At 38.2% G+C, this 13,131-nt stretch overlaps 1 protein-coding gene across 1 annotated transcript in view; it reads left to right on the top strand.

The window, feature by feature from the left end:
* Positions 1–4,756: 4,756 nt before the first annotated feature.
* Positions 4,757–13,131, top strand: part of DNAH3 (dynein axonemal heavy chain 3) — a 611,780-nt gene continuing 603,405 nt past the window's right edge. The window contains exons 1-2 of the mRNA XM_053694256.1: positions 4,757–4,816; positions 4,911–5,012. Of these exons, the coding sequence (XP_053550231.1) occupies positions 4,757–4,816; positions 4,911–5,012 (162 nt within the window). The remainder of the gene's footprint in view (positions 4,817–4,910; positions 5,013–13,131) is intronic.

The raw sequence follows: 13,131 nt of genomic DNA, 5'->3' as shown, positions 1-13,131 counted from the left end.
ACCTAGGAGGTTCATATGCTAATTTCTAAGCCCTTGAAGGCCGCCTCTTCTCTCAGGGCATTTTGACAGTTTTTCACCACTAGAGGGTGTTAGTTCATGTGTGTCATATAGATAACACTGTGCTTACGCACGTGGAGTTCCAGTGAGCCAGCTATGATTGGCTAAAATGGATGTCTGTCAAAAGAACTGAAATAAGGGGGCAGTTTGCAAAGGCTTAGATACAAGATAATCACAGAGGTAAAAAAGTGTATTTATATAACTGTGTTGGTTATGCAAAACTAGGAAATGGGTAATAAAGGGATTATCTTTTTAAACAATAAAAATTCTGGTGTAAACTATCCCTTTAATGGAAGTAAATTGGAAAGTTGTTTTAAAAATCGTATTCTCTATCTGAATCATGAAAGTTTATTTTTGACTTCAGTGTCCTTTTAAGTAATAATTTGTGGTCAGTGTGACTGTGAATAATTTACCATGGGCTGGTGGACAAAAAAGAGTATTTGCAAATTAATTGGTAACTTTTATTTATTATTATTATCAATTTGATTATTAATTCTTCTTCTTCTGAATTGGATATAATAAAAATGTGAAAATAAAAACATGCATAAGTATCAGGAGATGAATTTAAGAACTTGCTATCTAAATCTGGTGAGTTAAGAATTCAAAAGAATATATAGCTGGCTCTCCAAAACCAGGAGCAGGGTTGTAAAGAAGTGCACACAAGGTATAATAAAATAGATAAACTGGTTATAACACAATATTATAAAATTAAAGATATGGTTTAATCAGATAGTTATAAAACAATAAAAAAATACTTTAATCACAAAGCCCTAATTATCTCACAACCATAGCCAATGGTTATGAAACTCATAGAGGGGGGACCATAAACATTGGCTATGGTTGTGAGATAATTAGGGCTTCGTGAGAAAAGATTCCAAATCTTTCTTCGAGCATACGTTATTTATATTTTAAAAGATTGTCAGTGTCCCCTGTTGTGTAATGAGGCCTATATATTTTTTTTCATTGTCCCTTTCATATGCATACATTTGTATGTTTCTATGTCTTTCTGAAGAAAAATGTCCATGCTTATTAGTCACAACCCTGTCCAATATGGATGTAGTATGAATGCATTGTGGTTTACATATCTGCATAAGGAAAAATATAAAGAACTTTATATTGCAAGGCCCTCTGCTTTTATTTGTCATTAAGGTGGTTTAAACAACAATTCTGCTCAGTTAATTTAATTATAGTTTTTAAAACATGTTTATTAAACTACCAACTTCTGGCTAGATTACAAGCTATTGTTAGTGCAGACGTGATAATGCAATATCGCACCCACGTTAACTTGCCTATGTATTACGAATTGAAAGTAAACTTGAGCACAATCTGAATTTGCGCTCATCAGGTTAGTACGAGTGAAAACCTTGTGTAAAGGGTTAGAAAAAGGTGCACTAAACACAACATTAATACATAAAAATAAACTGTTACACTCATATATTCTCTATCTGATAAAAAATATTCATATAAATATAAAAAAAAGTTATAAGGGTCTATGGTATATGACAAGGTGTCTGAATGGAAAGGGCTATATATGTGTATACATTTGTATTTATATACAGGTATGTGTGTATGTATATACAGTATACACATAAATACATATATAAACAAACACACACACATATACATACATACACTCTGTATACAATATATCTGTATACATCTATACCTGTTTATATTCATATAGATATATAGGTATAGATATATATATTTTACAAAAATAAATCATATATATAAAAATATATATTTAAAAATAAAAACATTTTCTTCTATGTAAAGAACATTAGAATGTCAAATATTCATAACCATCTTTGGATTTAGCTCTGTGGGTCTAACGTTTCTGGTTAGTGCGCAGGAAATAAGTGTTCGTTTTTTTTAATAGTGCGCTCTATTGAAGTCTATGAAGAAAAGAAGTCAATGCGGTTGCGTTATCCAAAGTCCTGAAGTTTGTGCACGTCGGGTTTCACTCGCATGCAAACCATTTACTTTTTTAATACACATGCTATTCCGTCCATGGAAAAAGTTTACTTTCAGCAATATTAGCTCTCAAGCAAAAGTACCGCTCCACTTGTGATCTAGCCCTTCATTTTTAGTGTACTGATATGACACTGTGCACTATATTGCAAAAGTTCTTCATACACAATAAATGCGTTTCAAATTGCTATTTTGTTAGAAATATTTAAATTATTATTCTTATTTTTTTTCAATCCATATTCCTACTACTTGAAAAGACTCTTGAGTATGTTTATTTTAGCTCATTTCTTGTGACCAATTCGAGACATAAATGAGCCCCTGTGCTGATTATGAATCACTGTGTAGAATGTTGTTGAAACAGGGATCTCGATCATGCACTCCAACTTAAAAAATACAAAGCAACAACATTAAATTACAGGAAAAGCAAGCAAAAGTATAATACAAAACAATACATTTTTTTGTGCAAAATTATTTCATAGCCAATTAGTAAAGTGATATGAAACCCCAAAATGTTATTTTTATGATTCAGACAGAGCATACTATTTAAAAAAAAAAAATTCCAATTGATTTCTATTATCAAATTGGCTTTGTTCTCACGATATTCTTCATTGAAGAGGTACCTATGTAGCCATCTGGTCACTATATGGCAGGAAATAGTGCTGCCCTCTTAGTGCTTTTGCACATGAATAACATTCTTGCAAAACTGCTGCCATATATTGCTCCAGATACGTCCCTGCTTTTCAACAAAAAATACCAAGAGAACGAAGAAACATTCATAAATTAGAAACGTGTTTAAAATCACATGCTCTATCTGAACCATGAAAGCCTTTAGTTTTCAGATGAATGTCCCTTTTGAATATTCTCTTACTTGTGCATTCTTTGTAAAATTGCTATTTTCATTGCTGATGTTTCTTGTAAATATTTCTGTTCACTCAAAAAAAGAATGTCCAGAGTCCGCTCATATGCAGTGCCCTTGCTGCTAGAAAATGTTCTGCTCACAAAAAGATAATTACCTACCGTTTATAGCGTTCATTTCATATCACTTTCTAATGTTACTGTGTTCTAAAGACCTATCCTCTATTGCTGCATAGGGATCATGTTCTAACTGCCCAATATTTGCCTCGGCTTGTAAAATAGTGTTTTGTTTACTTGTTGTCTATAATCAAGGCTGGATTGGCCTACCAGGATACCAGGAGATTTCCCGGTGGGCTGCAGCAGCTGGGGCTGTAAAGCTACAATTTAAAGGAGTGATTAATAGATGCAATTGGGTTGTAGGATGCCTATATAAAAACAGTCTGACACTTTTTTTAAATACAAACCAATATATTTTAATTCTTAAAAAAAAATAGTGTTGGAAGGAGTATCCCAGTAATCTCCTTTGAGAAAAATGGAGCAGGTCTCCAAATTTTCCAGGGCTGCTTTTTATTCCCAGTCCGGCCCTGTCTATAATTATTTTGCAGTCAAAGCATTACACAAGAACACAACAATATCACTTATAGTTGAAATAAGTCATCTCCCACCGAAAGAAACAGCTGCACAACATTTAATGAAAGCCATGAAAAGGAATACAATTCAATATATTACAAGCTAGTTTTTAAAAATCATTTCCAATATCCAAAATCTTTATTAAGCCATATATTCAGTAAAGCTGTTGCTGACCGTTGTTAAAACATAGTTTGTCTTTTTTATTAGCAGTAGTTAGGGAAACTGTGCGGACGTTTTATCTTTAAAGAACTATGAATTTTAGTTAAAATATCAAATTGCCAGATGGTGGTTTGTTAGATAGGAGAATTCTTTTTTCCAGATATATTCAAAACATGTCAGGGCAGAGTGGCGTGAGACTCAATCAAACATCTTTTCTACTTCAGGGGGAAGTTTCATACTTAGACAAGATATCAGGTTGGCATCTCACATTACTGAGGAACTTATTTCATTTGGTAAAAACAAGAAGACACAATGATATAGCAGCAGTTTCTTGTGAAATATATGAAACTGGTTTCTGGTTTCTCTGTCAGTTCTAGTTCTTCAAGTAAAGCTCTCTAGTGATCAGCACAAAATAATGTTGTGCGACTAGGGAGTCAGTAGGTTGGACCCTAGATCAGTCCCTTTTGGCAACGACACTGACCCTCAGTTGGTAATGAGTGTCCCTAGGCTCTGTTAATTGACATATGAATTTCAGATATGACCCAAAGCCTCAGAAAATAATCAGACTACAGTGCCTTGAAGGAACTGTTAAAGGGACACTGAACAAAAACTGATAGAGAAACCAGAAACCAGTTTCATATATTTCACAAGAAACTGCTGCTATATCATTGTGTCTTCTTGATTCCCTGAGTAGGTCACAACTGAGACCAATTTTTTTTCAGGATTTAGAAAGAGCAATTTTAAACAACTTTCCAATTTACTTGTATTATCTAATTTGCTTCATTCTCTATGTAATTTGTTTATAAGAATATTCAAATAGGCTCAGTAGCTGCTGATTGGTGGCTGCACATAGATGCTTTGTGTAATTGGCTCACCCATGTGCATTGCTATTTCTTCAACAAAGAATGAAGCAAATTAGATAATAGAAGTCAATTGGAAAGTTGTTTAAAATTGCTCTTTCTAAATCATGAAAAAAAAAAGTTTTCATGTCCCTTTAATATGCCAACATCGGATCTCACAATAGATCAAAATGATGTGCAACCCTAGTCTATTATAGAACAGCATCAGATTTCAAATGCAATTCATGACCCTACAGCGTTTTCCTGCTTTAGGATTTCTGAACACTTTGCTTTACTGTATTGTTGTATAGTTTGGGTTATAGAAAGCTTTTTCTGCTTATTATTGCATTTTAATAATTAAATACTAACGTTTAATTCCTTTTTTTTTACATCTTTTAGTCCAAGATGGACTCTGAGCACAATATGAGTCACTCTAGAGGATTACCAGGTTTGCCTCCATTGCCAACAGCACCTGCACGAGAACCATCTGAATTGTATCAGGTATGTTAAGGGGATTGTCATGTTTAGCTAATTACGTCCCAACGATGATTCAATATCAATTTTTTTTATATTAGAAGGTAAATGATAAACTGTGCTCTATCTCTTAACAGAATGCAATATATCTTTAGTAATAAGTTTGGTACAAGTTGTTAAAGGAACATAAAAGTGCAAATATCAGATTATCTAATTAATGCACAATCGCTTAAAAAAGCTATGTGTTTACCCCATTCAAAATGGGTTTAATACATAGAGCGGCAATACACAGCCTATCCTGGTACTAGAATCACCTCCGTAAACAGAGATAATTATGCACCAGTGTCAGTGTGCATGCTGCTAGGCCTCACACCAGCAACCCCCAATATATATAAAGTCACAGATGCATGATTAAAGACTGATTGGTCAGAAACTTTGCTTGCTTTTTGTTTTGTTGCGCTTGCATTAAATATTGAATCTTAATAGTGGTGCTGCTGCCTGTGTGACTTTACTAAAATCACCTCAGACTGATCTGACTACGGCCCTGCTCTCACGCTATTGCACAAGGATCTGCTTGTGCAATGATAAATACAGGCAGTGAACACTGCCTGCTAGTTGTGATCTCAGACTGATCTGACTACGGTTATAGACCAGCCCTGCTCTCACGCTATTGCACAAGGATCTGCTTGTGCAATGATAAATACAGGTAGTTAACACTGCCCGCTAGTTGTGATCTCAGACTGATCTGACTACGTTGATAGACCAGCCCTGCTCTCACACTATTGCAAAAGGATCTGATTGTGCAATGATAAATACAGGCAGTGAACGCTGCCCGCTAGTTGTGATCTCAGACTGATCTGACTACGGTGATAGACCAGCCCTGCTCTCACGCTATTGCACAAGGATCTGCTTGTGCAATGATAAATACAGGCAGTGAACGCTGCCCGCTAGTTGTGATCTCAGAATGATCTGACTACGGTGATAGACCAGCCCTGCTCTCACACTATTGCACAAGGATCTGCTTGTGCAATGATAAATACAGGCAGTGAACGCTGCCCGCTAGTTGTGATCTCAGACTGATCTGACTACGGTGATAGACCAGCCCTGCTCTCACACTATTGCACAAGGATCTGCTTGTGCAATGATAAATACAGGCAGTGAACGCTGCCCGCTAGTTGTGATCTCAGACTGATCTGACTACGGTGATAGACCAGCCCTGCTCTCACACTATTGCACAAGGATCTGCTTGTGCAATGATAAATACAGGCAGTGAACGCTGCCCGCTAGTTGTGATCTCAGACTGATCTGACTACGGTGATAGACCAGCCCTGCTCTCACGCTATTGCACAAGGATCTGCTTGTGCAATGATAAATACAGGCAGTGAACGCTGCCCGCTAGTTGTGATCTCAGACTGATCTGACTACGGTGATAGACCAGCCCTGCTCTCACGCTACTGCACAAGGATCTGCTTGTGCAATGATAAATACAGGCAGTGAACGCTGCCCGCTAGTTGTGATCTCAGACTGATCTGACTACGGTGATAGACCAGCCCTGCTCTCACACTATTGCACAAGGATCTGCTTGTGCAATGATAAATACAGGCAGTGAACACTGCCCGCTAGTTGTGATCTCAGACTGATCTGACTACGGTGATAGACCAGCCCTGCTCTCACACTATTGCACAAGGATCTGCTTGTGCAATGATAAATACAGGCAGTGAACGCTGCCCGCTAGTTGTGATCTCAGACTGATCTGACTACGGTGATAGACCAGCCCTGCTCTCACACTATTGCACAAGGATCTGCTTGTGCAATGATAAATACAGGCAGTGAACGCTGCCCGCTAGTTGTGATCTCAGACTGATCTGACTACGGTGATAGACTAGCCCTGCTCTCACACTATTGCACAAGGATCTGCTTGTGCAATGATAAATACAGGCAGTGAACGCTGCCCGCTAGTTGTGATCTCAGACTGATCTTACTACGGTGATAGACCAGGCCTGCTCTCACACTATTGCACAAGGATCTGCTTGTGCAATGATAAATACAGGCAGTGAACGCTGCCCGCTAGTTGTGATCTCAGACTGATCTGACTACGGTGATAGACCAGCCCTGCTCTCACACTATTGCACAAGGATCTGCTTGTGCAATGATAAATACAGGCAGTGAACGCTGCCCGCTAGTTGTGATCTCAGACTGATCTGACTACGGTGATAGACCAGCCCTGCTCTCACACTATTGCACAAGGATCTGCTTGTGCAATGATAAATACAGGCAGTGAACGCTGCCCGCTAGTTGTGATCTCAGACTGATCTGACTACGGTGATAGACCAGCCCTGCTCTCACACTATTGCACAAGGATCTGCTTGTGCAATGATAAATACAGGCAGTGAACGCTGCCCGCTAGTTGTGATCTCAGACTGATCTGACTACGGTGATAGACCAGCCCTGCTCTCACCCTATTGCACAAGGATCTGCTTGTGCAATGATAAATACAGGCAGTGAACGCTGCCCGCTAGTTGTGATCTCAGACTGATCTGACTACGGTGATAGACCAGCCCTGCTCTCACGCTATTGCACAAGGATCTGCTTGTGCAATGATAAATACAGGCGGTGAACGCTGCCCGCTAGTTGTGATCTCAGACTGATCTGACTACGGTGATAGACCAGCCCTGCTCTCACGCTATTGCACAAGGATCTGCTTGTGCAATGATAAATACAGGCAGTGAACACTGCCCGCTAGTTGTGATCTCAGACTGATCTGACTACGGTGATAGACCAGCCCTGCTCTCACACTATTGCACAAGGATCTGCTTGTGCAATGATAAATACAGGCAGTGAACGCTGCCCGCTAGTTGTGATCTCAGACTGATCTGACTACGGTGATAGACCAGCCCTGCTCTCACGCTATTGCACAAGGATCTGCTTGTGCAATGATAAATACAGGCAGTGAACGCTGCCCGCTAGTTGTGATCTCAGACTGATCTGACTACGGTGATAGACCAGCCCTGCTCTCACACTATTGCACAAGGATCTGCTTGTGCAATGATAAATACAGGCAGTGAACGCTGCCCGCTAGTTGTGATCTCAGACTGATCTGACTACGGTGATAGACCAGCCCTGCTCTCACGCTATTGCACAAGGATCTGCTTGTGCAATGATAAATACAGGCAGTGAACGCTGCCCGCTAGTTGTGATCTCAGACTGATCTGACTACGGTGATAGACCAGCCCTGCTCTCACGCTATTGCACAAGGATCTGCTTGTGCAATGATAAATACAGGCAGTGAACGTTGCCTGCTAGTTGTGATCTCAGACTGATCTGACTACGGTGATAGACCAGCCCTGCTCTCACGCTATTGCACAAGGATCTGCTTGTGCAATGATAAATACAGGCAGTGAACGTTGCCTGCTAGTTGTGATCTCAGACTGATCTGACTACGGTGATAGACCAGCCCTGCTCTCACGCTATTGCATAAGGATCTGCTTGTGCAATGATAAATACAGGCAGTGAACGCTGCCTGCTAGTTGTTATCTCAGACTGATCTGACTACAGTGATAGACCAGCCCTGCTCTCACGCTATCGCACAAGGATCTGCTTGTGCAATGATAAATACAGGCAGTGAACGCTGCCCGCTAGTTGTGATCTCAGACTGATCTGACTACGGTGATAGACCAGCCCTGCTCTCACGCTATTGCACAAGGATCTGCTTGTGCAATGATAAATACAGGCAGTGAACGCTGCCCGCTAGTTGTGATCTCAGACTGATATGACTACGGTGATAGACCAGCCCTGCTCTCACGCTACTGCATAAGGATCTGCTTGTGCAATGATAAATACAGGCAGTGAACGCTGCCCGCTAGTTGTGATCTCAGACTGGTCTTTCTGAACAAAAAGGCCCATGCTTATTAGTCACAACCCTATAGAGGTGGTATGAATGCATTGTGTTTTACATATCTGAATTATAAAAAATATAAAGTACACCGCAAGGCCCTCTGCTCTTCTCTTTCATTAAGGTGATTTAACACCGATTCTGTTCAGTTAATTAATTATAGTTTTTAAAACATGTGTATTAAATCCCAACTTAGGGCAAGATTACAAGTGGTGAGCTATCATTAACTCGGGGTGCGATATAGCAATATCGCACCCACGTTAACTTGCGAGTGTATTACAATTTGCACTCATCAGGTTAGCGCAAGTGAAGACCTTGCAAAAAAGGGTAAGGGGTTAAAGTTGCACCAAGCACAACATTAACCCCTTCGCTACAGGAATTTCAGAGAAGAACTTGCCCAAAATACAGGAGAATTTTTAGCATTTTTGCTATCACTCCATTTAAACAGAAATAGATCCTTGGTTTTTTTTTTATTTATCTGTCAAAACTATATATATATAAAGTAGACAACCCAAGGTATTGATCTAGGCCCATTTTTAGTATATTTTATGCCATCTTTACACCACCAAATGCGATCATATAAAAACATTGTTAACTTTTTAACAACCTTTGGGTTTCTCACTGAAATTATTTACATACTGCTTGTGTAATACGGCACAAATGATTGTAAGCGCTTCTCTGATATCCCCTTTATTCAGAAATAGCAGACATACATGACTTTGCCATTGGTTTTTGGTAATAAGAATGCAGCTAATTGCAGCTGAGCACCACACTTCTATTTTTTGGCAGAGAAGGGGTTATTAAGGTAGCTTGTAAAGTAAATATTAGCTGTAGTGTAGAGATTACCCTCCCACCTGACACTTCCCACCCCTGATCCCTCCCAAACTCTCTCATCCCTCCCTTACCCCCACACAGTGTCACCGTCTGTAACAATCTAACATCTGCCTTCATATGGAAACGGAGCACCGCTCGAACTCCGGTTCTATATGTAGGCAGAGGCCTGGAACTCAGGAACCCCAGCTCTCAGCTGCATCTCAGACTTATATATACATCATGCAGTACGATAGGAAAAGTACTGCATGACGTATATAAATGTCCTATTGGGTTAAGGGGTCAATACATTAAAATAAACTGTTACACTCATATATACACTATATGATAAAATATATTCATATAAATATTACAAAAAAGTCATAAGAGCTCAAAGGTATACATGACAAGATGTTTGAATGGAAAGGGCTATAACATATGTATAAAAATAATTTAATATTTAATAATGTGTTTTACTGTGTATTTACTGTAAATATTTTAGATTCCAATGTTCTTCACATAGTAGAAAATGTTCTTTGTATTTTTAAATATATATTCCTATATATATCTGTATATATCTATACCTGTATATATTCAAATAAATATATAGATATATATTTTACAAAAAAATAGGATCGAATTATAAGGGGAGTAGTATTTAATGTTCCCACTTGCTCGCTATTTGAAAGACCAGTGAGTGCCTTCCTCAATTCGAATGTATTTATGTATGTGTGTGTATATATATATATATATATATATATATATATATATATATATACATAGGTATAGATACAGTATGTACAGATATATATAGGAATATCTATTTCAAAATACATAGAACATATTCTGCTATGTGCAGAACATTTAAAAAAAAAATATGTTTATTGCATAAATATGTTTTTTCATGTTTTTATCTACTTGACTGCAAAGGGCTACTTGAACTGCAGACAGTTCCTGCATGTGTCCCATTCTTTCTGCAGACATCCTGCATTATTTGCAATGACATCTCAGATTACATATGTTCTGCCTTGGGGTACATATTTATATATAATTCATATATTTACATGTATATGTATGTATCTCTATGTCAAAACCCTTTTCCTGCCTGAGACCTCATATCGTTTTTGTGCAATATTTTTTTTAAATCATTTTTATTAGATGGTGTTTTTATGAGTGTAACTGCACGTTTACACGTATATTTGATGTGTTTTATGACGCTTTCCCCCCCCCCCGTGAAACAGTTAACCAGAGCTCCGAGGTTGCGATTTCCCAACACACGTTAACTTCAATTGCGCTCAATCGATCGCTTTAACTTTCAACTTGTAATACAAGTGTTACAGCCGCGATAAACCCGATGGCCCCTATTTAACAAAGGTCTGTCGGACCTGATCCGACAGTGAGAGCAATATGCACTCTGTAGTCAGCATTGCTCCAGCAGCTTGTGAGCTGCTGGTGCAACGCTGCCCCCTGCAGATTCGCGGACAATCGGCCGCCAGCAGGGGGGTGTCAATCAACCCGATCGTACTCGATTGGGTTGAATTGCGGTGATGTCTGTCCGACTGCTCAGAGCAGGCGGACAAGTTATGGAGCAGCAGTCTTTAGACCGCTGCTTCATAACTGGTGTTATGAAGGCTCGCCAGAAACACGGGGCTTCAAGCTCCGTACGGAGCTTGATAGCTATGCCCCAATATCTCGTGTGTAACTGTTAGCGCGACACTTGTAATCTGGCCCTTCATCAGATATATATAGAAATACATATTTAAAAATAAAAAATAAGTTTCTTCAAATATGTAAAAGTCCCCATCTTCATTGGCAGTGGCTAGACCTTTTTTGTGCTCATAAATATGTACTGTGTATTTGACGGACTTTAGAGTTTATGGGGCCGATTTATTATATGGCGGGCATACATGATTCACTGTGGCGAATCATGTCCACCCGACTTCGATAAATGCTGATAGCATACGCTGTCGGCATTTATCATTGCACATGCATTTCTTGTGAAATGCTTGTGCAATTCCGCCCCCTGCACATTCTCGGCCAATCGGTAGCTAGCAGGGGGTGTCAATCAGAGGGCTTCTTAACTCCTAATTCCAGCGAGCCGGAAAGCTTGCGTGAAAGGAGCAGCATACACTGCTTAGTAAATCTGCCCCTTGATCTCATTCACGAGTCTGCCTTTTTATAAATATCGGCTCTGTATGTGGCTGAGAAGAATTCAGAGAATAACAAAAGATACTAGCTACATAAATAAAAAAACACATATTCCAACTCTGATATAAAGTAAGTGTGTTATGCTGAATTATTCAATGGGATTAAAAGTGCTGTTGCTTTATCTGTAAACTAAATTGAAAACCAATTGTTTCTGGCACAAGAGTGTTTAGGAAAGGAACTCAAGTTTAACTCCATCATTAATATACTGCAGTTTTATTTGGTATAAAAAGAGTATAATAACGCTGTTTTCAGGGCTAGAAAATAGTTCTCTAAGGGAGCAATATAAATTGCAGGATTGTAGAAAAAAACTGAACAGAAATGCAAAAGATGATCTCATGAGTACAGGATTAGATAGAATGAATGAGAGAGCTAAAAACATATTCGCTTCATTCTTATGCTGAGCATTTTATTCTAGCGAGGGCTTCACATGATATGGTGTTTGACAGTTTATTTTTATTGATTAGATTAGGATCCTTGAATTATATAGTATATAACACATGGAAAATACTGTTTTCTTAAGCTCACATTGGGTAAACACGCAAATATATGCTTTGACCACAAGCTTTTCTTGAATTTTCACTGAAATTTCCAATAAAAATATACTTAATGCAAAACAAAAACCTAGCAGATAATTAAAGGGACTCGTTACACAGTATAAATTCTCCTTAACGTCTGGTGCATCTGTGGAAAGAAAACTGTTTATGGATGTATACAAGGATTTTTCTTTATTTAAAATTGGGGTCAGTTCTCCAGAGTAAGTGTTGTGTGAGCAGTTACCATTCAACTCATCATACTACTTTCAACTGCATGGTAAAAAAAAAAAAAACGCTAATCAGTGATGAATTTATTTTTTTTCTTTGATGTTATCTTGTGGGATTTCACCATAATCTCACGGGATTTCACTGTGATTTTACAATTTTTCAAAGAAAACTTCAATATATTGTGAAGGAAAAGATAGTGACTGCACCTTCACATGCCACATACAATAAGAAAAGTAGGGGGCACCACCCAACTACACCCCAAAGTGATCAGTATACTGAAAACTGAAGCATTAGACAAGGAAAGTTAAATGTCTTTAGAACAATTCCAAATTTTATAACAAAATGACACTGAAAAGTTTCTTTACATTGAAGTCTATGTGGACTGTTTTTACTTGAAATATATATGTATATGCTTATATAAATATAATATTTATGTGTATAGACACATATTAACACACACATATATATATTCATA

Source organism: Bombina bombina, chromosome 11 (assembly GCF_027579735.1).
Source record: "Bombina bombina isolate aBomBom1 chromosome 11, aBomBom1.pri, whole genome shotgun sequence".
NCBI lineage: Eukaryota > Metazoa > Chordata > Amphibia > Anura > Bombinatoridae > Bombina > Bombina bombina.
Note: the sequence above shows the minus strand (reverse complement) of the source record. Positions and strands in the feature narration are given on the sequence as shown.